A 26,319-nucleotide genomic window follows, 5' to 3' on the forward strand; every position below is an offset into this window, starting at 1 on the left:
TACTTATCGCATACAAGGTTTTGTAGTATTTGAATATTATTTTGAGATATTTCAGTTTAGAAATTAAGCCAGCATATATTTCAAAACTTTGTTTTGTTTCGTACTTTTCAAAGATTTGGGATTTGGGGTTCCAGGTTTTGGGTAGTCTCACTCACACGAAGTACCAGCAAATCCCAAAACCAAGTAGCAAATCCGCCCACCACTATCGGTCAGTCAAAAACTCTCGACCAACAGTCCAGTTGGGGAGAGAAACACCTTCTAAACTGTACATTTGTGGTCTTTTTCTGATTTCATTGTAAACTTTAATATGGACTCGGATAGTGATGCTCCAAGTAAGTACTCAAATCATTGTTTTTCGACTTGTTACTTCCCTGTTCGTGAAACAAAGCGTAGACAGTTTGGTTTTGTTTTGTAACAACCTATTATCGATAGCCCCCTGTTTCTGAACAGTTGGGAAGATCATGACTCGATTTAACATCTGGTTATCGTATTCTTTTTGTTAAGGCAGCTGGCTTACGTTTTAACATTTGTTACATGATTCCTGGTTCTTGCTGTCTAGTTTAGTGGGCGTTTTAGGTTTTTTTCTCTGCTCATATGTCAATAAAGTTCTAGAGAAAGGACTGGTACTGGTACATCTTCGTCTTCGTCTTCCTTCTCTGTCTTTTCTTTACGCTTGGATCTGGAATCTAATCTAGATTCTCTACTGGATCTAGAATCTAGATCTAGATATATAGATCTAGATTAAGAATCTAGAATCTCATGATTCATCAATCCTCTAGATCTAGTTTAGATTAAGATTCTAGAATCTCGTAAAATCCATTCTCCAACTCTGAGAGATGGTTGTTCAGAAGTTCCTCCTCCTTATGGCAAGTTATGGCCTAGATCTAGTTCCCACCCCCCTTATTTGAGCCTAGATCTTCATCTAGATCTAGATTCTAGATCTATACGTTTGTTGTACGGCGAGCATCCAACCTAACACTGCAAAACATCAAATTATGATGATAAAAATGCAGTTTTGCGCCAGGCCCGAGAAGTCTGTTGCGGTCACACTCCTGGCTGGGTGACCAGATGGGGTATTTTGTACTGCTGGCTGTGTGACTGCAAAATGTTAAAAAACCCATACTTTCGAAACCTTTTTTTTTGGTTTGTGGAATTATCCTATTAGATGTGACTGAGAATCTCACCCAGGCTCTGCTTTGAGTAGCCCCTGAGGCTTTGATACCTCTGCTGTAGTTGGATATTTTATGTCATGATTTTAGTGCTAAGAAAACTAATCTGAGTTGATGTAAATTTGCATTATAAAACAGAAAAACTTCAGGAAAAAGGGTATGGGTGTATATAGATCTATGGCATGGTATTTTTCCAGTTAGAGCAAGATTTTGAAAGCCTTAAAATTTTATCAAGTGCCATCGGAGCTGCATTTTGTCTTCCCTAAATCATTAGCTAGGGATCATGCCACATTGGTTGCTTTATCTTTCAGCGCTTCCTCATAAATTGGTTTCTTTTTCCTTCAGGAGACGGTGTTGCTTCCATGGAGGATGACGACGACAATCAGCAAGACGCACAGTCCCAGCAGGTCAGTTGATTGGTCATCAGACTACAGTGGGCTGCAGAAAATTGACGAAATTGTTCAAATCCTTGTTTTTTCCTCCTTTGATTTGGTACATTTGAGGGTGGCCAGATTTTCTTTGAAAGGGGGAAATTTACCGTTCGGGTGCAATTTGATCCAGTTTCATACATGATTGTATCATGTTTATTTTTTAGGTTGGGATGGGATGCTTTGGATGAGAATTGTTGCTAACAGTCTGACAGAAAGTTATTAAAGCAACTTGCCACTTGGTATGGCAGGATTTGGTCTTTTCTCTCCCAGCAGAGAATGACAGGCCCCAGTGGACTTAAGATAACATTTGATGAACCATAGTTAGAGGTCAGGTGTATTATATAGATCGCATATTACATAAATACTGGATTTGTTCAAAATTTAGTAGTTTTTCAAAAAGTCTTAAATAATGTGGCCATTGTGGGATTATGGCCATATTTAAAAATTAGTGCTGCAGGATGCTATGAAGTGGACTGAAAAAAAAGTTATATTAAAATAATTTTGTAGGTCTGAATCTGAAAATTATATTTGTGAAAGTTCGTCGTTTTGGTTGTTAAAACTTGAGACCACTTAACTTTCGATTCTGAAAATATTAACAGTTGTTCAGAATCATTAAAAGGGTGCACAGTTTATTAAGGAGTCTTGAAGTCGCATAATTTCTTCATTCAGAAAAGAGCTAGAGGTGGTTAGTTGGTGCTCTGGTGTTCTTTGCTCTGTCTTTCCCTATCAAACTTCTATTGTCCTTGTCCTTATCTCTCCTCTTTGTTTTCTGTGCCATGAAGCTACTGGTAGTAACAACCTTAATCTTCAGCACTTAAAATATATACATTTTTGTGTAGCACGGCAAGTGCTGTAAAACTCTTACTAAAACTAAACTAAACGAAAGTAGCTTCATGAGATACATGTGGAATTTCCTTCAACAGATATATATATAATTTTCTGTGTTGTAGGATGAAGATGGGAGTCAGGAAGAAGACATGGAACAAGACAGAAGCCGATCGGCGTCTCCGGCCGGCAGTGACAGATCCATGAATAGCCCGGCTGCCTCCCCAGTCCGCTCTCAGAGCAGGTCAGTGTTCCCTTGTCAACAAACCATGATAATAGGACCAGGCTGTTCTGTTTGGAAAAGAGGTTCACTTGGTTTTGTGTCGTACACTTGTATTTCAATGTCCTTGACCGTGTGTTGCGGTGTATTTCTGGTTCACTCTAGGGTTCACCCGTTTGAACCAGATGGGAGGGGGAGTGGGGGATGCTACGCACTCTTGGCTGTTGCAAGGTGAGAGTTTTGCTTTTCATTCGGGCATATAATGGGGCTGCAGAAGAGTGGCAGCCATGACAGTTCAAGGTCTAGGAGTATAAGTCTATGGGATGTGTAAAGATCTCATGAATGTTTCCATCTGCAATGACACTAGAAAAGTTTGCCTTGTCTTCAAAAACATACATACTCACAAGAATATACACCTGTCTCAGACAGGTACTCATTTTCACTTGGGTCATATAAGGAAAAGTTTGTATAAAGTGCATTTCCCAAGAACTCATCATGCAGCATAAACAGGGATAAGAAACCACATCTTATCTTATCACTAGCCCAACAACTTGTCATAAACCACTCAACAGGTGTTCTGTGTGCTTAGTTGTTTGTTGGGTAATTTGATCGATTTATATTAGCCTTGATGCTGATGAATAGCATTTCTGTAGCCAGACAGTTGTCAGGCTTTTTTTTTTCCTATGTGGATGCTCATAACGTCAGAATATTGACTAACTCATCATCATTATCACATCCCCCTTTTTTTTGTTCTTTTCTTTTCTTTTCTTGAAGCGTAACAATTTATACCATGTCAGCCCATTTTTACGTAACTTACGAATATCAGCTGTGTTATCGGGACACAGGACAAATAAAGATTCCTGACTTACACTTGTATTTCCACAATATCACAGGTCCCCATCCCCCTCGGCTCGCAGTCGATCAGCCAGCCCCGGGTCTCGCCACAGCACCCAGGGGAGTGAAGCAGGGGGATCTCCCCGCCCTGATGGCCCCTCCTCCCCTGCGGGAAGCGATGATGAAGACGACGGCCCAAAGTCTCCTGACGGAAGTGCTCCTGCTTCACCAGCGGGAAGTGATGGGCCCAGGTCGCCAACAGGAAGTGCCGACGGTCCAGCCTCGCCCACAGGAAGTGCAGACGGACCAGGATCACCAGCAGGAAGTGCAGATGATGGACCGAAATCTCAGACAAGTGTTGAAGACGCACCAGCTTCACCCACAGGAAGTGCAGATGGACCAGCGTCGCCTCCAGATGCCCCCGCGTCTCCCGCAGGCAGTGATGATGGGCCAAGGTCACCCGTGGGAAGTGGCGATGAGGATGGCCCGAAGTCACCGATGGGAAGTGACAATGATGGCCCGAGGTCTCCTGCTGGCAGTGAAGGACCCAAGTCGCCTGCAGGAAGTGATGGTGGACCAAGGTCACCCGCAGGAAGTGATGGTGGACCAAGGTCACCCGCAGGAAGTGATGGTGGGCCAAGGTCACCCGCAGGAAGTGATGGTGGGCCGAGGTCGCCTGCTGGCAGTGAAGGGCCGGGTTCCCCTGCTGATGGTGAGTCGACTCATTCCCTAACCCTAACTCTTTGAACCCCATCGGACGCTGGGAGTATCCGGCGGTAATAACCCTATTCCCTATCGGACGCTGGGAGTATCCGGCGGTAATAACCCTGTTCCCCATCGGACGCTGGGAGCGTCCAGTACTAGTGACAACTGTTTCGTTTTATTTAGTGCTAGTTTTTGCTTGTTTTTTCGGAACTATTCCCAAACCAAGTTTTTTTAGTAATGACTAAGCCTTTGTTTCCGCCATTTTGAAGTTGGGAGGAAAGCTTTTGGGGTTATAATGAAACATAGTGCACCAGGTTTAGGTGACTGTAGAAAAAAACTGGGAAACGATGGAACTAACTCGGGGCTTAAAGAGTTAAGACTCACTGTGTACTGTGTTGCTGGACCTGATGCTCTGTGACAGCACACTGCGCTGTATGTTGAATGGCATTCTGTGCTGTTTTTTTAAAAGAACTGAAAATAAACTAGTACCTTCAGCACTTAATCCAGTCAAAACTTGAATGAGTACCATTGACTAGTGTTGTGTCTTGATTTTCAAAGGCTGAAACAATTCCATAGGAGTCTTTTGGACAACTTTGAGCCTCGAAATGATAGGGGAAATTGTAGAGAGATACTGTTTTCATTAACACTTCATCACCATTAGGCCTACCGTTTCCAACTGTTTTGTCTGTTATGGCTAGTTTTTTACTTTTTCAAATACTCTAGTGTCTCGCAGAGGAAAAGCAAGACTCTTTTGGGAGCAAGCCATTGATATAATCGAAAGCGAAGTTTATGAAGACAGTTTTCTGCTTGGTCCTAAAATGTTCACTCCAAGAGATTTTCAGTTGTTTTTTAAATATGGGACTGACTGTTGTTTTCATATAGCCCTTCATTGTAATCACTTGTTACCAAATGTATTGGCTAAAATAAAGTACGGCCTCCCATTTGGAACTGCTTGACCTTGTGCTGTACTTTTAGAAGCCAAAGTGGGGTAGCTGGTATGTGTCTCAGTGAAAGGGAACAGGGCACTGAGATGGTCATGAAACATGTAGACTGGGGAGACCGAACATGATCATGCAGATTTACCTTGAGTTTTAAACCTTGTACAACGGAAAAAATTTATAGATATGCCATATAAAACTGGCATGTTGGGTATGGTGGTGAGGATCTTGGCTTCGGCGTGCAACAGTTGTGTATGTTTCTTGCAAGGGGAAGTCCTTATCATCATCTGCTATCTCCGTCTTTTTGTTCTGGGGAAGCTGTCATTACCCTTTCACATTTTTTTCCTCTCACTCAGGGGCAGTCAGTCAAGAAGAAGAAGGGGAGACAACACAACAGGACGCATCCCGGGAAGGGAGTGTGGCCGGTTCCCCAGCTCAGCGGGATCGCAGTCGCTCCCGTTCAGGTACTACCTACCAGATGTATTGTTACTGGAAATTGAGGATCTGGTTTTGGTAAAGATAGTGAAAGTACTTTTTGCCGGGTTTCGTTTTCGGCGGGTTTACTCATTGGGGAAACTGGCTTGTATGACTAATTTGCATGACAAGAGGCAGCAGTATTCTCAGGTGTTTTCAAACTACTCTGTAAAGGCTCCAAGTAAAGTAAGTAAACAGGCAGAAGACATGAGTTCAATTTCCAAAATGGGGAATTTTTATTTAAAAAATTTTTTAAAATTTATTTATTTATTTATTTTTTTACAGTAAACATATTCTGTCTGGCTTTTCAGATACTGGTTCCAACTCAGATTCTGTTGGCTGAGACGTTCTAATTATAGATAATAGATGTCATTTGTATAGCGCAAATCCCTGCTCAACAGCAAGCTCTATCCGCTTCACAATCTATACTATTACCCCAGCAGACCTGAGAGCATTCTGTTACAAACTCAACTTCCTGGGAAGCATACAGTTCAAGCAGCCAGTTATATGCGCTAAAACACTAACGCACTGACAAGATCTTTCGCTGTCATTCCAGGTCAAAGCAGCCTGCTTCCCTAACGATAAAATAATGATAAAAACCAAACATGTACAATAAATTTTGTGTTACAGGAAGCCGAGCTGGTTCTGCCAAGTCCCGATCACGGTCGAGGTCAGGGTCACCAGCAAACTCAAATAGGTCACGGTCGGGAAGTCCGGCTGGGTCGAGGTCAAGGTCGAGGAGTCGATCAGGTCTGTTTTTGTAACTTTCTTTTTCTCTTTTCTCTCTCTCTTCCTCTTTCTCTTTCTTTCTCTCTCTCTCCCCAATTTTCTGTCTTTCCCCCTTTCTCTCTCTTCCCCTTTCTCTCTTTTCTCTCCCCCTTTCTCTTTCTCTCTCCCCCTTTCTCTTTCTCTCTCCTCCCCCACCCCCTACTCTTACGAAAAAAAAAAAGCGTGGATAAATGCACACTTGTAATCTAATATTTCCATGTAGAAATGACATTCGTTGGGAAGACGTTAAAATTCTAACGCTCATTCCCTCTCTCTCACCTCTCCACAGGCAGCCCAAAGTCTCCAGCAATCAGCCTGGTGGGTAGCCCGGGGGCTCGCAGCCGATCTGGTTCTCCTGCCGGGTCAAATAGGTCACGGTCAGGGTCAAGGTCAAGGTCAAGATCAAGATCTCGCTCTGGGTCGCCAGCTCGCAGTCGTTCAGGTAGGCCACTTGTCATAGAGTGTTGAGGAACCTTTGTAAATGTTACCTTTAACTGGAATAGATAGACCAAGTCTTCTTTTGTTTTAAATTTTGTTTTGTTTGTTTTTGTTTTAAAGTAATTGCTTAGGTCACTCTACAGTCCATCTGAACTTCAGGAGTGGGCAAACACTGTAAGATAGCTTTTGTTTCTTCTGTCATTGTTTTGATCTGAAGGGTTGTTTTTTTTTCATCTTGAAAATAAAAAAAATATTTGAAAATGTCACATGGTTAGAGCATAACACTGATGATAAATGATTTGCTTTTTTGTCAAAAATAAGAAAAATTTGGAATATTCATTGTCTTTTGGGATGTACCGGATATATATATATATGTTGTTTTTTTTTCACCTTGGCAAAATTTCTTACTCATTGGTCCTCACATAATCTATCCTCCTTGACAGGTAGTCCAAAGTCCCCTCCCATCAGTCCCGTCGGCAGTCGTTCGGGCTCCCGCGCAGGGTCAAGGTCACGTTCACGGTCAGCCTCTGGCTCGAGGAGGGGTTCAAGGTCACGGAGTCGCTCTGGGTCGCGGCGGAGTGGGTCAGGGTCAAGGTCGCGCAGCCGGTCTGGCTCCCGGGGAAGGTCGAGGTCCAAGTCTCGATCCAGGAGCCGGTCGGGGTCTCGAGGTACGTGTTGTTTGGTCGTCTGGGTTATTTGGTTTATTGGTGTATGTATATGGGTCGTTTTTGTTGTTAGCGATCCAGGAGCAGGTCGGGGTCTCGAGGTACGTGTGTTCGGTCGTCAAGGTTCTTTGGTTTATTGTTTCAGGGATGTAAATCTTCCGGCTTTTTCCGTTTGTTCCGGCCGACTTGCCATTTGGGCCCCAGCTTTTAACAAAAGTCTACTATAAACAATCCATATTATATATATAGTAAATAGAGATTTTTTGTTGTAACAGGGGGAAAGAAACAAATATAATTTAGTCTCACGGTATTCTTGTTTCAGTCAGTGTGCGCACACCGTATATTTTGTCTGGATCAAGACTGGTAGAAAGGGGTTCAATAGACAGAAATTTTGGTCAAAGTCACCTTAAGTATTCTAATTTGGCTGAAAAATTTTGAGGTGGTTGGTTGGAATTCACATTTATATAATAGAAATATGAATGGTTTTTGGACCTTTGATGTAAATTTTAGAATTTTAGGTTTGTATTGTTTTTGCTACATTGTAGTATCTTCATTTTATTGTTACCATTTGTGGGTGGTTGGCGGGTGCTCTGGTGTGGTTTGCTCCTTCTTTCCTATCAAACATCTATCGTCCTTATCTCCCCTCCTTCTTTTTTGTGTTTGTTACTCTCTTGTAACACCTCTAATCTATGACCTTATTGTGTTGCAAGTGCCGTAAAACTCTTACTAAAACTAAAAAAACTGTTAACATTTTCAATGACATTTCAGCCTTGAATATGTTTTGTTTATTATTTTGGTAATAATGTGAAACAAGTAGCCTTTGTGAAACAGGATCTCAGTGCGTGTTGTTTCTGCTTCCTCCTTGTTTCAGCGAGCTCCGCCGGGTCTGGTGGAAGAGTGTCCGACAAAGAGAACGACAGTGACGACGAAGGGTGAGCATTAGATCTACAGTTTTGTTTTATAACCCCCCCCCCCTCCCCCCACAAAATAAAACTACTTTTCGTTAATTTTTTATTGATTAAGATGGAGGTAGTGAGTATGGGAGGGAGGGGATTGATGGGTGGGTGCTCTGGTGTGGTTTGCTCCTTCTTTCCCGTCAAACATCTATCGTCCTTATCTCCCCTCCTTCTTTTTTTATGTTTGTTACTCTCTTGTAACACCTCTAATCTTCTGGTGCCCATATGACCTTATGCAGTTGCGGATGCCTTAAAACCTCTACTAAAACTTTAAAAAAACCTAAAACCCCAGAAGTCTGAGTGTTCGGTTATGGTTTATTTCCTCAGGGCAAAGAAGGCTCGGGGTTCAGACGATGAAATGAAAGGTAAGTGACAGATACGTCTCTAATTACTCTGAAAGAAGAGCAAAGTCAATGGGTTTCTAGTTGCAGATTTATAGCCTTATTGTCCAAATACACACGAACTAAACGAAAACTTTTTATTTTGCCGGTCACTATTTTGCTGTTGTGATCTGAAAATGAAGGCATAATGCAAGTTTCTCTTCTCTTGGGGGGGGAGTCTTTTGGAAAGCTCAGACTGAAGTTACGTCTGATTTACAGGCTAGGAAAAGGTTGAAAAAATTATTTATTTTAACATCTTCATGGTCTGGAACAAGATTGGTTGACGAGACCTTTCAGAATAAGAACTTTTGTTTGTGTGCAAAATGCGATAATGGATGTGGGGGATAAATTTTATAAAGCAAAGCAGAAGTCTGATCACTGGACTTCCTTTCTTATGTACACTTGTTCTAGACAACTGTTTTCTTATCTCTGATCACTGGCCTTCCCTTCTTATATACACTTGAAGACTACAGGGGAAGACTACAACTGTAGTCACAAACTGAAAATTGTGAGGGTACCTATTTTGAACGCTTGTTGACTCATAACTATATTTCTGTTCAACTGTTGATTGATTATTGTTGTTAGATTTCCCATCCAACAACACTTAACAATAAACCACCAGTCAAACAAATATGAAGTTATGAGTCCATAAGCTTTTAAAACTGGCACTCTCGCAATTTCCAGTTTGTGACTACCATCGTTTTTCCCCTGTGCTCTTCATTTGTTCTAGTCGAAACTTATTGTGTTTTCTTATGTCTGACTGCTGGGCTTCCCTTGTTATGTACACTTGTCCTAGTCTACATTTTATATTATTTTCTTATCTCTTTTCACAGATGCAGGCAGTGGGGACGAAGGGAACAAAGAGTAAGTGCTGGGCAGATAATTTGTTTTGACGAAGATTTTGTTTTTAAAAAATTTTCTGGGAATTTTGTTTTAAGGTTATGGAAATGTTTGATGTTTATTTTTGTTTTGTTTTGTGTGTGTTTGATGCTTTTAAAATGGAAAGTTTTTGTATCCAGATATGGGTGTGGTTTGAGAGCGTCACTAGTTGATTGTCTTTCTTTACTTTTCGTCTTTTGTTTCCGTTTGTCTGTTTTACTTTTTTCCCAGCTGTGAATGACGGTCATTGTTTCAATGTGCCCTTTTTGACTCCATCAAACAAAATATTTTCTGTGCTCTGGTGTGGTTAGTTTCTTCTTTCCTATCAAACGTCTATCATCTTTATTTCTCCTCTTATTTTGTGTTTGTTACTCTCTTGTAACACCTCTAATCTTCGGCACTTTTATGACCTTGTTGTGTTGCAAGTGCTGTAAAACTCTTACAAAAACTAAAAAAATGTATTCCAGAAACCTTTATGAAGGCTTTCGGGCTATTTCATGTATCTGAATGTTTTATTTGTGTAAGTTTCATACTCTGAGAATGAGAATTATGTATGTGGGTGGTTGGCAGGTGCTCTGGTGTGGTTTGCTTCTTTTTTGCTATCAAACATCTATCGTCCTTATCTCTCCTCCTTCTTTTTTGTGTTTGTTACTTTCTTGTGACACCTCTAAATCTTCGGCACTTCTATGACCTTATTGTGTTGCGAGTGCAGTAAAACTCTTACTAAAACTCAAAACAATCCAGATGTATGGATGGTTGGAGGGCGTCACTAGTAGGTCCAACTTTTCCCCTTTCCCTCTGATGTTTCTGTTTTGTATATTTTGCTCTTTCCATTCACTGGATGTCCATTATTGTTAAAATGTGCTTTTCCAACTAGGTTTTTTTAAATTAAAAAAAATAAATTTTTCACCAGAGAAGACAACCTGATAGCAGACATTTTTGGGTCGAGTGACGAAGACGAGGAGTTTGAAGGTTTCGACGCTAGTGAGGTGCCAAAGAAAGAGAAGAAGAAGAAAACAGGTAAGTTTGATCCTTGGGTGGTATTGAAGTCTGGGTCAAAGTAAAGTGTAACCCCTACCCCTTTGCATATCATTATGATCACTGTGCACTGTCTCTTAATCCTGTAAAACATTACTGCTACCCCATTTTTTATACCACACAATGACTCTCGTGCTTAGGTAATACCGTTTGAGTGGGTGGTTGGCGGGTGCTCTGGTGTGGTATGCTCCTTCTTTCCTATCAAACACCTATCGTCTTTATCTCCCCTCCTTCTTTTTTGCGTTTGTTACTCTCTTGTAACACCTCTAATCTTCAGCACTTATATGACCTTATTGTGTTGCAAGTGCTGTAAAACTCTTACTAAAACTACTAATTGTCTGTGGTGTCTAGCGATCAAGTCAGACGACGAAGACGAGGGCGTGTCTGGCGTCCCGGAGGAGGCTTCTGGGGGAGCGGTGCCGGAACTTTCCGATGATGAGAATCTCGATGATGTGAGAAAGGACTCCGGTGATGGAGAACAGTGAGTACTGGTAGATGTACGACCGTAGGACCGTTTCAAATGTTGCTGGATAGCCCTTCCTTCAACCCTACTCTGTGAGTGGTTGGCGGGTGCTCTGGTGTGGTTTGTTCCTTCTTTCCTATCAAATATCTATCGTCCTTATCTCCCCTCCTTCATTTTTATGTTTGTTACTCTCTTGTAACACCTCTGATCTTCTAGCGCTCATATGACCTTATGCAGTTGCTAGCGCAGTAAACCCTCTAACAAAACTAAAAAGACAGGGCTAAGGAGCAACCACTCACAAAATGACCTATTTAAATTGTGTTGTGTTAGGGAAGGTGGCATAAAACTAATATTTTACTGTGACAAAATTTCAGAGTATTTTAGAAATTTATTTGAGCCCTGTGTTGCTGACTCCATAGTTCTGTAACCTATTATCTGTTGTAGATGTATTAGTCTTTGTTGGACATTGACACATACACCTTGTTATTGTTGTTATTAATATTATTATTTTTATTAATATTATTATTTTTATTAATATTATTATTGCAATTATTATTATTATTATTATCATTATTTATTGCAGATCATATCCATCATTAGTCTCTGCTTCAGCCATAGACTCCTCATGGGTGTTATCGTAGCTAATTGGATTTCCTGTATCTTCCCACAGGTCGTACGCCTCAGACTTTGATCTCATGATGGCCAAGAGAAAGGAGGAGATGCAGAAACAGCGAAGAAAACGGAAAGACGTTGACCTCATTAACGATAACGATGACCTTATCGCTGACCTCATTGTCAAAATGAAGGAAGCTGCCAATGTAAGCTTTTTATCTGTAAAAAAGTTTGTTTCAGGTTAACTTTTTCCTGTGGCCTCGGTGGCCTCGTGGTTAGGCTCTCAGACCCGCAACCGTAAGGTCATGGGTTCGAATCACGTTGGGGCCCGACGTTGTGTCCTTGGGAAAGACACTTTACACTAATTTTCCTCACTTCACCCAGGTGGGAATGGGTACCCAGCTTTAGACAGTGAAAGATATTGTCAGTTTGTTAGTGTTTGAGCGCTTAAGCAGCTGCTCGCACTGTATGGTTCCCGCGAAGCTGAGAATATTTCGGAGTGTTCTATGGTCTGCTGGGGTAATGATATAGTGTAAATCGCACAGAGCTTTCCATCGAGGGGGATATGCACTCTGCAAATACTGTTTATTATTATTATTAACGGTTTCCTGTTGACATTCTAAGCCAACGGTGGCCACTATGTTGTTCAACTTCCCCGGTGTACAAAAGAACCTTCTAGAGTTGGTGGTTGGCGCGTGCTCTGGTGTGGTTTGCTTCTTCTTTCCTATCAAACATCTATCGTATTTATCTCCCCTCCTTCTTTTTTGTGTTTGTTACTCTCTTGTAACACCTCTAATCTTCTGGCGCTCATATGACTTTATGCAGTTGCGAGTGCCGTAAAACCTTTACTATAACAAAAATAAAACCTTCCAGTGTTCATTTTCATGCTCGTTGAATGGAAGTAAACTCTGACTGCTGGCTCTGGCTCTGAATCACAGACCTCAGTAGAAATGGTCGCTTTTAAGGACAAGCGGGCTAACCCAGATTTCAGGGGTTTCCAGAAATCTTGACCTTTACGAAAAGTGGGCATTGCCCTTCCTATAGGAGAAGTTTGGTTTCATTGGTGTGTGAATTTGTTTAGTTATAGAGAAGACTGTCCTTGTATATATTAAAGGAACTGAACAAGGGGCAAAGACTTTATCTTCGATTTTCTCAAAACAGCATTTTTCGGGATAGCTCCCATGTTCTTAAAAGCGACCAAATGAATACAAAGCTATATTTCAATGTCAGTGACTGATTTTTATTATAGCCAAGCTTACTATTGAGGACATACTGCAGGAGAAACTAGTTAAGTGCAGGTCTGATTTCAGCCAGGAGTGATCTCTGGAACTGCATAATTCAACAAGTGGTTTTGTTGGAATAATGATTGTAACGACTTGTTATAACGACGCAGTGGGGCAGCATGAAGATCTTCTGACCACAGTGAAGAGACGAAAATTAAAATGGTATGGGCATGTCACAAGATCCACAGGACTTGCCAAAACAATCCTGCAAGGAACTGTACAAGGAGAGAGAAAGAGAGGAAGGCAGAGAAGGAGATGGGAGGACAACATCACAGAGTGGACAGGAAAGACGATGGGTGACAATCTGAGGAAAGCAGAGGACAGCGAGAAATGGCGAGAGCTGGTTGTCAGATACAGTGGTGCCCCCACGGTTGCCCCAACCACAGGATAGAAGAAGAAGAAGAAGAAGAAGAAGAAGAAGAAGAAGAAAATGATGATTGCAGGTTAATAACATGGATGACATGTGTTTTATAGTGATGATATCGGTTCGTAATTTTGTAGTGATAATGAAATTATTGATTTGTTTCTGGCCATTATTTCAACCCCTTAATTTAAATCAATTATGTTCCTCTCTGTGTTTCTTCTACAGCATGACCGAGAGCTGAATCAAAAGAAGCAGGTGGCCACCAACAAGATCAAGATGTTGCCCTTTGTACAGAATCAGCTCAAGAAGTAAGATTCTAGGCCTCTAGCTGGATTGCCCGCTTGCTTTCACGTACCTGTGTGATCAGACATTGTCAGGCTGTCCTGTGACCAGTATCCGGGGGTGGGGGGGGGGGGGGGCGGTGGCTGATTGGCTCTTCACTGTTGCCTGCTTTTAGTATTTTCCACATGCTTTCTGTTCCTCCTGTATGATCAGATATTGTCACTGTCAAGTTTTCCTGTGACCAGCACTGGCCGGGTACTTTCAGTTCCTCCTGTGTGATGAGATATTGTCAGTGTCAGGTTTTCCTGTTACCGGTATCGCGCACGGGGGGGGGGGGGGGGAGGGGGTTGGACTGATAGGCTCTTCACTGTTGCCTGTGTGTCTCTCTCTAACTGACTGAGGTCATCTAACTGACCGAGGTCATCTTTAGGAAATGGTAACAAGGGTGGCCTAAGGTCACAGATGGGAGGTGACAATGGTGGCCCGAGATGGCCTGCTGGCGGTGAAGGACTGAAGTCACCCGCTGTTTGGCTCCGTGCCCTGACACAAACTCAGAAGTCAACAATAGGCGATCAGCGTCATTGATAATAACTATGATCTTTGTAGCCTTTAATGCGGCATTGTATGGAAAATCAGTTGCATTTGTAAACAACAGAAAAATTGATAAAATGCAATATTGGCAGGTGCTATTTCCATTTGAGTTTGGGAAAGATTTTTTTTTGTGTGTGTGTGTGTCGTCTGCTGGGATATTGTCTCACTCTCACCCTGGAGGGCTTTTCTGGTAGGTCCATAAAAAAAAAATTCTCTCTATTATTTCTGTCTTGCAAACATACCTTTTCCTTTCACGAAATGACTGTCATCACATGATGTGCTTCTCGTCTCTCAAACAAACTGCATGGTCATTTTTTTTCTGGTCTCTCCTACCCCAGGTCTGATCTGCACGGAATTTTTTTGGAGTCAGGAATCCTTGGTGCTATGACGGTGAGTGGGTTATTGGTTGTTGTGTTTTCAAATCCCTTTAGCTGCGAGCATTTCGCTCTTGGCAGCGCAATGCCTCCCTCAAGTAACCACATGTCCTTGTCATCTGGTCAACGCCAGAGTAGAGCAGGTTTTGTAAGTCTGTAGGTGTGTGTAGGAGCCTGCATCGAAGAACTGCCAGGTTTGGGCAGTGAAGGAGAAGATGTTCAACAGTCTCCTCGTGGTAGAAACAGTGTCTGCAATGGGGTTCCCCACATGGGGTTAATTCTGTTTATGTGCTTGTTGGTGTGTAAGTGTCCTGTGCGGGCACTGATGATCTATGTCTGATCGGCTCTACATAAAAGATTCGAAGGGTCTTTGGGATTGGGTTTGTCCATGTACCCGAAGAGAGATCTTCCTGAATCTGCGTTGGCCCATCTGTTTAGCCACTCGTCTCTGCTTTTGGCTTGGATGATCCCTCTGTAGGTCCGTAAAGAGGCAGCTGTGTCTGTCTAGGGCAGGCTTGCTCCAGTCCTTGATAGCTTGTCTGCAGTCTCATGCCCTGGTGCTCCAGAATGGGCAGTGGGTTATTGGTAAACTAAACAGTTCTAGTGGGCAGGTGGTTGGAGGTCACCACTGGTTGGTCCTGTTGCTTTTCTGTCTTTTGCTTTTTTTTTCTATTGCTAAATTTACAGTTCTTAAAACCTCACAAATAAATACCACTTTTTAGTGATTACTTTAGTGATTCACGGTCTTGCAGCATCTGCGGTTTATGGGTATTGGTTGTAAGTCACATAGCAGAAACTAAAGTTTTCTTCCTTTTCTGCATCTCTCTTTCTCCCTGCACTAAGTGACCATTATTGTGTCGGTGTGCTTCTCTTTATTGAAAAAAAGCCGACAATTTTTGTTTGTTTGAATGAATAAGAAAATAACTATTATCTTTTCTACCAAAACAGGAATGGCTGGCCCCGTTACCAGACAAGAGTTTACCTCACATCAACATCAGAGAAGGCTTCCTCAGGATTCTGCAGCAGGTGGGTTGTAGTAACAGAATGCAGAATGTCATTTTTCAGAGGAATTTGAATTTTACAGAAAGCTGGCATTCTTCTTTCCTATCAAACATCTATCGTCCTTATCTCCCCTCCTTCTTTTCTTGTGTTTGTTACTCTCTTGTAACACCTCAAATCTTCTGGCGCTCATATGATCTTATGCAGTTGCGAGCGCCGTAAAACTCTTACTAAAACTAACTGAAGTTGGCATGAAAAACAAACAAAAAGGGCAACATTATCTTAGTCCAGTACATAAATAATAAATATTGACCTTTTCTAAGGTGATTTTTTTTTTTCGTAGCGGCGGTAAGTGGCGTCTAAAGATATAACGACTTTTGTTGTTCCTCTTTGACCTCCTCAGTTCCCCGCCATTCACAGTGACCTACCCCCGGGGCGGTGCCACTGACTGAAGTGTCTTTAGGCCATTCTCAAAGGGGGGACATTTCTCGTTCTAGTGCACTGTAGAATTGTAAATGGGCTGATCTAACAATGTCATGCTCATAACTGTGCCTGAACTACAACAGGGAACTGCTGTTTTTTCTTTCCTAATCCTCACTATCGTCATTTTCCTCTACTTCTTTTGTATGTTTGTCACTCTCTTGTGACCCGCTATTTCCAGGGTGTCCTGATAGTCGAAGCAGACTTTGTGCTGTTGAAGCTAGAGAGGTGAGCAGAGTAAGTCTGATTCCCTGTAAGGACTTCTCTGTTGACATCCACCCCTTGGCGCTCATATGACCTTATTCAGTCGCGAGCGCCGTAAAACTTCTAGTAAAACTAAAACTAAATCACAGCGACCTTTGGTTGTTCCTCTCTGTCCTCCTCAGTTCCCCACAGTCACCTTTCGTTGTTCTTCTCTGTCCTCCTCAGTTCCCCGCCATCCACAGCGACCTGTTGAAGAGCAGCGGTATCGGCAAAGCCATCATGTACCTGTACAAACATCCCAGGGAAGCCAGGGAGAACAAAGTGGTTGCCGGGAGACTTATCAGTGAGTTTATAGGAGTGCTTCTTAAATATATGAGAGAGAGATAGAAGGAGAGAGAGGGTGGAGAGGAGAGGGGAGAGGAGAGGAGAGGGGAGAGGAGAGAGAGAGAGGAGAGGAGAGGGGAGAGGAGAGAGAGAGAGAGAGAGAGAGAGAGAGAGAGAGAGAGAGAGAGAGATGGAGCGAGATGGAGCGAGATGGAGGGGGGGGGGGGAGAATTTCACAAAGAGAGTGAGGGAGAGAGGGGGAGACAGACAGACAGACAGAGAGAGAAAATGCTCACCATTATGGTTGTTCTTGTCTTCAGATGATTTGGGGGGGGGGGGGGGGGGGGGGAGATTTCACAAAGGGAGAAAGGGGGAGACAGACAGAGAAAATTTCCTCGTGCTCACCATTATGATTGTCCTTGTCCTCAGATGAGTGGTCTCGGCCTATCTTCTCCCTCACCACAAACTTCAAAAACCTGTCCAGAGAGGAGAGAGAGCAGAGAGATTACGAGCAGATCCCCAAGAAACGGAGAGTCAGGTCAGTCGTCAGTCGTAACTGACGTACGTTAGAACAGGCTTCCTGTGACCTCCTTAACCCTATCCGTACGCCCTGGGGTCATTTTGTACTCCCGGGGTTGTATTCTTCACATTTTAGAATACTTCTAGTACGAAGATCTCTTTGAAACTTTCTGTATTTCTCAAAAAATCATTTTGACAGGCTGCTATGCAAAGCGTACGGATCGGATTAACGAGTAAATTTCCTCTTTGGAAAGTGGTGGCACAGAGTTCCCCTCGTTTGGATACGATAGTAAAACACATCGTACGGATAGGGTTAAATTCAAGGAGTCCTTGGAAACTCCTTGAATTTGCATTCAAGGAAAAATCTCCTTAAAAACTCCTTGAGTTTTGCCGGATCTGACACGAACAAAATGTTTGTCAGATTGCTGTTGGCGCTCCGTCGAAACTTGACAGCTCCAACACAGAAAACCAAGTTGGAGAATGTCTAGTGAGGGTTTCTTACCATCCATGGACATGTCCAGAGTGCAGCGATGTTGCTTCCTGAAACAATGAAAAATGAACAATCTTACCGTGGAAAAGTCTGACAATTAGTTCATCTAGATGGTGTTACGAGATTGTTGGTGCCGTAGTAAGACACGACGTATGGATAGGGTTAAATAATTAAGTGTAACTGTTTACGTCTGCTGCTGTTTGGCTATGTTGACTTCTGCACATTCAGTATGGCAAGGATTTGTGGTTTGTTTGGTTGATTTATAGACATTTAAAAAAATAATTTCTTAGTTTAATCAATGTTTTTAAAAAGTTTGACAAATAATGAGTTTTTTTTTGCTTTAAAAGAAAAACTTACCTAAAGTGGAAAAAAATTCTGTCACTCTTATGTGAAGTGTAAAAAAATGTTCTGAGGGGATTGGGGGGGAGGGGCAGAGAGAGAGAGAGGGAGAGAGAGAGAGAGAGAGAGAGAGAGAGAGAGAAAGAGAGAAAGAGAGGGTTAGAAAGAGAGTGAGAGAGGGGGGTGGGGATGTGTTTTAGAGAGAAAGAGAAGAAATGAAAATTTAATGTACATTTGATGTTGTCCCATGTTGTGCGATATTCACCTGTGTGTCTGTTTCTCTTCCTCCCCCAGCATGGAGGGGGCACAGACTCCCCGGAGGGACATTGACAAGGCTATGGCAGGGGAGAAAAAGTGAGTGATTAAAACCTGAGTTTTGTCAACGGTTTCCCGGAGTTTTTTCTTCAGTCACCTAAACCTGGTGCACTATGTCACATTACAACCCCAAAAGCTTGCCTCCAACTTCAAAATGGTGGAAACAAAGGCTTAGTCATTTCTAAAAAACTTGGATCGGGAATAGGTTCGAAAAAACAAGAAGAAACTAACACTAAATTAAACGCAACAGTTGTCACTAGTACTGGAAGCTCCCAGCATCCGATTGGGAATAAAGAGTTAACACTAGACCAAAAATAAATGCTTAACCCTATCTGTATGCCCTGGGGTCATTTTTGTTACTCTTTTGTAACACCTCTTATCTTCAGCACTTGTATGACCTTATTGTGTTGCGAGCGCCGTAAAACCTCAGCTAAAGCTAAAAACTAAAACATCTATCGTCTTTATCTCCCATCCTCCTTTTTTGTGTTTGTTACTCTCTTGTAACACCTCTAATCTACAGCACTTCTATGACCTTTTAGTGTTGCAAGTGCCGTAAAACACTTACTAAGACAGAAACAAGCCCTCTTATTTATCCAATGGTTTGTGTTTCCAGAGCTCTGCGACCCGGCGACCCCGGCTGGGTGTACAGAGCCCGAGTCCCGCTTCCCTCCAACAAAGACTACGTGGTCCGACCAAAGACCAACACAGAGTACCAGCCGCCCACCAAGGTAAGGACAGACCTCGGTTTATTTGATGGAGTTTTATCGTCACGGTCATTTTTGGCGGGTGCTCTGGTGTGGTTTGCTCCTTCTGTCCTATCAAACATCTGTCGTCCTTATCTCCCCGCCTTCTTTTTTTGTGTTTGTTACTCTCTTGTAACACGTAATCTATTCTTCGGCACTTATATGACCTTATTGTGTTGCAAGTGCCGTAAAACTCTTACTAAAACTAAGACTAAGGTAAGGAGAGACCACAGTCTTATTTATTTGAGTTTTATTGTCACAGTCATTTTTGTCGAAAGTGCTGTAAAACTCTTTTTTAAAAACAAAACTCGGAGACCTGCATCTGTGTTTGGCAGTATGCGATCGGCACAGCCCGTACGTGACTGGCAGTATTGAACGTATTTTTCAAAATGGCCCTAAGGAAATGAAAGGGATAAAGTTTGAATTTGTGAGGCATTGTGGTAAATACAGGCTGTTGTTGAGATAATGAAATCGAAGAAACCAGCATTTTTTTCCGCCAATTTGGCAGTTTGTATCGTATTTTTATTTTATTACTCAACACCTTTCATGACCATTTCAAAACACATTTCTGCATGGGTTTTACTAAAAAACGTTGATTAAAGGTACAAAAAGAGGGTTAATTTTCAGTTTCCAAGGACTCTCAAGCCATGGAAATCACCAAACTTTGACAGCCATTTTCTTGCTAATTTTACCTTTAAAACCAGTAGACCCCACCTCATTTAATCGGAAGTATCTTGACCTCTGTTCAAGATAGATGGGTGATATTTTCTTCAAAAGATGGGCAAATGAACCATCTTTAAGGTGGTACCAATAACTCGATGTGCCCAAAAATTGACGAGTGCTAATTCCACCGCATTGTGACACATTTACAGTTTTGCCATTTATAAACATCTGGTCTTTCAGGTCGTGTCAAAGACGAAAGACTAACATCTCTGTGATGTAGTCGTACATTGTAGATGCTGTAAGCCATTACTCGCAGAAAACCTCAGGTTGCTTCCTGTGTAGCGAGAGTTTTTATAGAGTATTCCAATCTTGCTGCTGGGACATTATATCTCGGGCTGGCCTTGGCAGGAAGGATTAAAGCCTGCTTCCTAAATTATCTAAATTGTCTTGATGGGGGCTTGAAATACCTGCATTAAATTTTTTTTAAAACCCAGAAAAAAAGATGAAATACCTTTTATCTATTTTTCATAGCACGTGTATTGAAAGTAATTTCAGTTTTGCGTGTTTTAACAGCCTACCGCTGGTCTGTTGCATCGACAAATTATGTACAAAATGTGTTCGGCTACGTCAAATTTGCTTTTTTCATCTCCCAGGGTTCGTCGAAGAAACCCATCAGCCGATATGAAAAGCACAAGCGAAGCTTCCTGGAGAAGAAAAAGTACTCCAAAACCCAGAAAGCCGTGGCAATCAGTATCGAAGGACGCAACATGGCTTTGTGAGGACGGGTTCTGGGGGTTTTATTTTATTTATTTTTTTTTCGATGAGTGTACATCCAACTGTGTGTGTGCGTGAATGTGTATGTGTTTGTGTATGTGTGTGTGTATGTGTGTGTGTATTTGTGTATGCAAGTGCGAGTGTGTACATGGGCGTGTGGAAGGCTCGTCTGACTGAAGTGTCTGGGAAGTGTGTGATGTGCCATGAATATTTCCAGGTTTTTCTTCTTTGAAATAAACGATTTTTGGGTTAACATTAAAATAAAAAAAAAAAAAAAAAGATTATAGCGGGCTTTGGGGTGGGTATATTGTTGACGATATTTTGAGACCCACTCCCTTTTTTTTGGGTGTATTTTTCTGCGGTAGATTTCCTGTACAATTTTGTTCTAGTTGTATAGATAGATATCTTCTTCATCAAAGACAAGATGGAAAACTGACGTCAGTGATCATGGTTTGCTTCTCCTTTTCTCTGTCGGACATACAATAAAACAAACAAAACTCTGTTCTTTTCCTCCATTTTGCATCATGTGATATATATAATGAGATTAGTCATCCTTGCATGATGATTCTGTGTAATAAAGTTTTTAAAAGCACCATTCTAAAATATTTCATTTTTATTATTATTGTGTTAAGTTTAGGGGTAGGAGGAGAAGGTAAGGTTTGACGCCCCCACTTTTTGTGTCCATTTTGTCACCGTCATAACTCCATGGATTGATAGGAACATCGTTATCATTGTGCTAAACTTGTTTTGTTATGTTTTGAGAAGACCTGGCAAAAAATATCAACATTGCTGACCTATATATCCATCTCATGACTGGAGCAAAAGAGCCCTCCCGAGCACCGTGCGTTCAGGAGGAAACAACTGTACTAATAACTTAGAAAACTGAAAAACTGACTTGCACCATGGGTCATGACGATGAGGATGATGTCTTTGGGGAAGTTTTACTGAACAACTTTGAACAGTGAGTTAGGGGGACATGTTACTGTACTGTACAACTTTGCACAGTGACGTAGGGGGACATGTTACTGAACAACTTTGCACAGTGACGTAGGGGGACATGTTACTGAACAACTTTGCACAGTGACGTAGGGGGACATGTTACTGAACAACTTTGAACAGTGACTTGGGGGACATGTTACCGTACAACTTTGAACAATGTCTTTGGGGGACATGTTACTGTACTGTACAACTTTGAAGAGGTCTTGTGGGTGGTCAGTCTCATGTATTGGTTATTTTAATTTTGTGTATGTTGGAATAAGTTCTTGCACCATGACTCTTGAGGAAGATTTTAACAGGAACAGCATTGAAAAGTTTTTGTTGGAGTAACTCTTTAGTTTCAGAGGATTAATGTGGTTTGCAGAGATCAGAAGGTTCTTAATTGTGAGATAATGCAGATAATGCTTTTGTTAGACATACATCAGATATATATATATATAGGAAAATTAGTTCAGTTATTAAAATTATAGAACATTTGTTGATTTTTGTTTTAAGCGTTTTAATAGCTTAAGTTTTGGTTTTTTTTTAGAAATGCATGTTCCATTTATTTCTTGACAAGTCCTGATTGAGGAAAATGTTTGTGCCCATCGATCATTTTGTCTTTGTGGTTTTTGTTTTTGTTGGGGTTTTTTTGTTTTCATTTTTTATGACAGATTCTGCTGCATATGTTGTAAATTACTCCAAGTACGGGAAGAAGAAAACTGGCAAAAAACAAAAAAAGTGAATAAAATGATGATAATGTCAGTGTGGACTTACTCGTTTTCTCTCTGTTGTTGTGTGATCATATTATGGTCCAGTTATGGTAAGGCTTTTTGTTGGTGTTTTCTTCTTCTTCTTCTTTTTCTTCTTCTTTTTCTTCTTCTTCTCTCTCTCTCTCTCTCTCTCTCTCTCTCTCTCTCTCTCTCTCTCTCTCTCTCTCTCTCTCTCTCTCTGTGAAAACAATAGATTTGATCAAGATTTTCAAAGTAAAGATCAACAATTATTCTTTGGCGCTGCGCCTTACTGAACTGTTCCCATGTCATATCAGAGACAAGATCAGAAGACCATGAACTACCATCACACTGAATCACATCGAGAAAATGACTTGAGGTTTCGTGTTCAAATTCAATTTTGAAGCCCAAACGAATTTCCAGAAATCTTACTCTATCGACCTCCGGATGCAAAAAACCCCCCCAAAAACACGAAAGCAACAACAACAAAAACGACTTTGGTGCCATACTGTAGTTTGTTCTGTCTTCTGAAATGAATAATCGATAGATAACATTTGTATAGCGCATATCCCCGCTCGACAGCAGGCTCTATGCGCTTTACACTATATTATTACCCCAGCAGACCATAGAACACTCAGAAACATTCTCAGCTTCCCGGGAAGCATACAGTGCAAGCAGTTGATTAAGCGCTCAAACAAACAAACTGACAAGATCTTTCGCTGTCTATAGCCGGGTATCCATTCCCACCTGGGTGAAGTGAGGAAAACTCGTGTAAAGTGCCTTTCCCAAGGACACAACGTCAGGTCCCTGACATGATTCGAACCCACGACCTTACGGTTGCGAGTCCGAGAGCCTAACCACTAGGCCACCGACGCCATTCGTGGGGGACGTTGACCAAGATGGCCCCAAACAGAGCTGGAGATCCTTTGTTGCCCTAAACGCCAGATGGTGTAATGGGTAGTAAGTAAGTATGTTCTGTCTACCTGTTTGTATCTCCCTCAACCCCCCCTCCTCCTTTTTATAACTCTCTGGTCTTCTTACCTACAATATACTTGTTGGTGGGTGGTTGGCGGGTGCTCTGATGTGGTTTGCCTCTTCTTTCCTATCAACATATCAAAACATCTATTGCCCTTATCTCTCCTCCTTCTTTTTTTCTGTATGTTACTCTCTTGTAACACCTCTAATCTTCGGCACTTATGTGACCTTATGTTGCAAGTGCCGAAAAACTCTTGCTAAAACAAACAACGTACTTGTTGAAAGTTGTATGGTCATTCCGTGCTATGGAATTGCAATATTTCTCCTTGTTATCTTATCCTCCTTCTCCTTCTTCCCCCCCTCCCTGCTCCTCCTCCTTCTTATCTTACTCTAAAGGGAGCAGTGAGTGCACTTGCGGTTGACACTGACAGTCTGTGCATTTATTATTGTGAGGCGGCGTGGTGGAATCAGGCTCTCGGCAATGTTTGGGCATATAGAGTTATTGGCATCATCTTAAAGCTTATACACTTGTCTTTATTTGGATGAACAAAATCCATTTAACTTGAATACAAGTCGAGATATTTGCGAAAGAAGGAGGTGGGGTTACGTGTACCTGTTTTCAGAGGTAAAATTTGTGAGAAAATGGCCGCCAAAGATTAGTTATTCCCGTAGCTTAAGAGTCCGTGGTAATAGAAAATTTACATTTTTTCTGCCTTTAATCAACGTTTTTCAGAAAAATCCACACAGAAATGAATTCTTTAAAGGGCATGAAAGGTGTTGGGGCAAAAAAGAAAAATTCAATAGAAAATCACAAACCTGCGGGAAAATGCAAGTTTCTTCACTTTGATTATTTTGACGAGAGCCTGATTCCACCACGCTGCCTCAAATATTATGGTCTTTCATTATTATGGAACTCGTTCTATTCAAGCCCCCCCCCCTCCCCTTCATTTTCAGCCCACCCCCCCCCCAACCCCCAACCCATACCCCAGTTCTCCTCCGCCACATTATTCCATTGTTAATCTCAACAAGAACTTAGCTTAAATGTAACTAGTGCAAAGGTTGACCAAAGAACGCAGTCGCTAAACACACGAGTTATGAAGAACCCGGTATCCGGTTAATTTTTCAAACATTTCAATACCGTCTATGTCTGTTCTCGTGGTTTTATGCACCCCGCATAATTTAGCTAAATTTGATCATTTTTTGCTTAATTTCTGATTATTTTCCTTTATCATTCTTTTTTAAAATTAATAGAATGGCATAATTTCACATTTTTGGGCTCAGTTTGCCTAATTTCAGAATTTTTCTGGCATAAAACGACAGGGACAGCTATGTCCATTTAAGAACACATTTCTGTGTTGATTTTTACTGAAAAACGTTGATCAAAGTCAAAGGCACGGTGAAGTAAATGTGTAGTTTCCAATGTCATTCAAGCTTGGAAGTCACCACATTTTGACGGTCTTTTTCTCGTTAATTTTCCATCTGACCCCAGTCGACCCTCAACTTCCTCCATCCCAAATGTCTTCCCTCATATTTCTGTCCCCGTCGTTTAAGGCAAGAAAAATTCTGAAATTCTGCAAACTGAGCCCAAAACGTGAAATTATGCGATTCTGTTAACTTTAACAAAGAATGATAAGCGAAAATAATCAGAAATTATGCAAAACAGGATCAAATTTTGCTAAATTATGTGGGGTGCATAAAACCACGGGGACAGATATTCCAAACAGATGAGTAGGTTTTTTCCGCGTCAAATTCAAGACTAATGAACAAGCTTTAGGATGATACTAATAACTCTATATGCCCAAAAATTGACAAACGTCTGATTACACCGAGTCGTGACACATATTTTTATTTTCCTTCAAGGCGTCTTGTTCATAACACATTAAATACTCTCGTCATCTTTGTTGGTTTTGAGAAAACATAAAAGTATTTATGGAGACCGTTTTTGGTGAGCTTCATCCTGCAGTGGACGAGCAACGTCTAGAAAGATAGAAAGAAAGATAGAAAGAAGAACGAGAGAAAGAAAGTTAAAAAAAAGAACAAAAGAACAAAAGAAAGAAATTTACCAAAAAAAAAGAAAGAAAGAAAGAAAGAGAGAAAGAAAGGACAAAAATAGAAAGAAAAAATTGAATGTTTTGAGCGCTCGCACCAACAAAGCGCTGCTGCGTCGATCGAGGTAAGACAACAAACAAGAGGCCATCCTTCACAACAAGCTTATACCACGCCTTTCACTGGAAACTTGAGAAAAACACGACTTAGCTAAGTCTTGACTCATATTCTTGTCCCCGTCGTTTATGCACGAAACATTCTGAAATTATACAAACTGAACCCAGAAATGTGAAATTATGCGATTCTGTTAATTTTTAACAAAGAACAATAAAGGAAAATAATCAGAAATTATGCCCCAAAAAAGGATCAATTTTTGCTAAATTTAGCGGGGTGCATAAAACCACGGGGACAGACTTAGACAATTGTGCCATGACATAAATATAACCATGACAAAGGCAATTCTGGGGCCCGGATAGTTCCTCACAAAATCCGTTCAAGGACACGCGAGTTGAAATACGTGGTGTCGTAGTGAAATCAGGCGCTCGTCAAAATACATGTAATGAAACCGAAGAATTTTGAAAAACAAATTCACAGGTTGGGCAATTTTTTTTTCGAATTTTTGTTTTGGGCTCAACACGTCATTCCTACCTGGGGTTTCCTGGGGTTTCCTGGGGTTTCCTGGGGTTTCCTGGGGTTTCCTGGGGTGTACTTGAAAACTTTGATCCAAAGGCAGAACAATATGATGTTTTTGTTTTTCGGTGGTGTAAAAAATTTCATGGCGCTCGCAACTGCATAGTTCATATATGAGCGCGCGGGACACACCTAATATTTTCAGTTGGTAGGAAATTTTGAATTTTGCCCGGGTGGCGACCGAAGCCTACTCTCATCGATTTTAGACCACCAAGGGATCTCTTAACGAGCGTAACTTGCACACGGGCCCTCCGAGCAATATGATGTAAATTAGCTCTTTCCGGGGACACTACAACAGGTTTGTAAGTCGCCAAACTTTGGCCACCGTTAGAACGATGACGGTACCTCTGACACCAGGCAACC

At 41.6% G+C, this 26,319-nt stretch overlaps 2 protein-coding genes across 3 annotated transcripts in view; both read left to right on the plus strand.

The window, feature by feature from the left end:
- Nucleotides 1-205: 205 nt before the first annotated feature.
- On the plus strand, nt 206-22,279 carry LOC101858279 (protein IWS1 homolog). 2 transcript variants are annotated; one of them, XM_005100303.2, is made up of 22 exons: nt 206-332; nt 1,515-1,576; nt 2,551-2,669; nt 3,539-4,191; nt 5,479-5,586; nt 6,227-6,346; nt 6,654-6,806; nt 7,246-7,470; nt 8,339-8,399; nt 8,751-8,788; nt 9,637-9,667; nt 10,596-10,702; nt 11,072-11,201; nt 11,854-12,001; nt 13,668-13,750; nt 14,654-14,705; nt 15,638-15,715; nt 16,598-16,715; nt 17,126-17,234; nt 18,339-18,398; nt 18,973-19,087; nt 20,419-22,279. In XM_005100303.2, the coding sequence occupies exons 1-22, from the start codon at nt 308-310 to the stop codon at nt 20,542-20,544; spliced, it is 2,721 nt and encodes a 906-aa protein (XP_005100360.1). In that variant the 5' UTR covers nt 206-307; the 3' UTR covers nt 20,545-22,279. The 2 variants fall into 2 exon arrangements, with proteins under 2 accessions (XP_005100360.1, XP_035826145.1); XM_035970252.1 differs by lacking the exons at nt 16,598-16,715; nt 17,126-17,234; nt 18,339-18,398; nt 18,973-19,087; nt 20,419-22,279 and adding an exon at nt 16,092-16,168.
- LOC101860021 (organic cation transporter protein) overlaps nt 21,442-26,319 on the plus strand; it is a 43,417-nt gene continuing 38,539 nt past the window's right edge. The window contains exon 1 of the mRNA XM_035970259.1: nt 21,442-21,500. Within this exon, the coding sequence (XP_035826152.1) occupies nt 21,442-21,500 (59 nt within the window). The remainder of the gene's footprint in view (nt 21,501-26,319) is intronic.

This window comes from Aplysia californica, unplaced genomic scaffold (assembly GCF_000002075.1).
Source record: "Aplysia californica isolate F4 #8 unplaced genomic scaffold, AplCal3.0 scaffold00243, whole genome shotgun sequence".
Classification (NCBI taxonomy): domain Eukaryota; kingdom Metazoa; phylum Mollusca; class Gastropoda; order Aplysiida; family Aplysiidae; genus Aplysia; species Aplysia californica.

Coding starts and splice junctions, on each gene's coding strand:
- LOC101858279 (XM_005100303.2), top strand. CDS start 308: ATGGACTCGGATAGTGATGCTCCAA. Junction 7,471..8,338: donor GAGCCGGTCGGGGTCTCGAG/GTACGTGTTGTT, acceptor TCCTTGTTTCAG/CGAGCTCCGCCGGGTCTGGT. Junction 10,703..11,071: donor AGAGAAGAAGAAGAAAACAG/GTAAGTTTGATC, acceptor TGTGGTGTCTAG/CGATCAAGTCAGACGACGAA.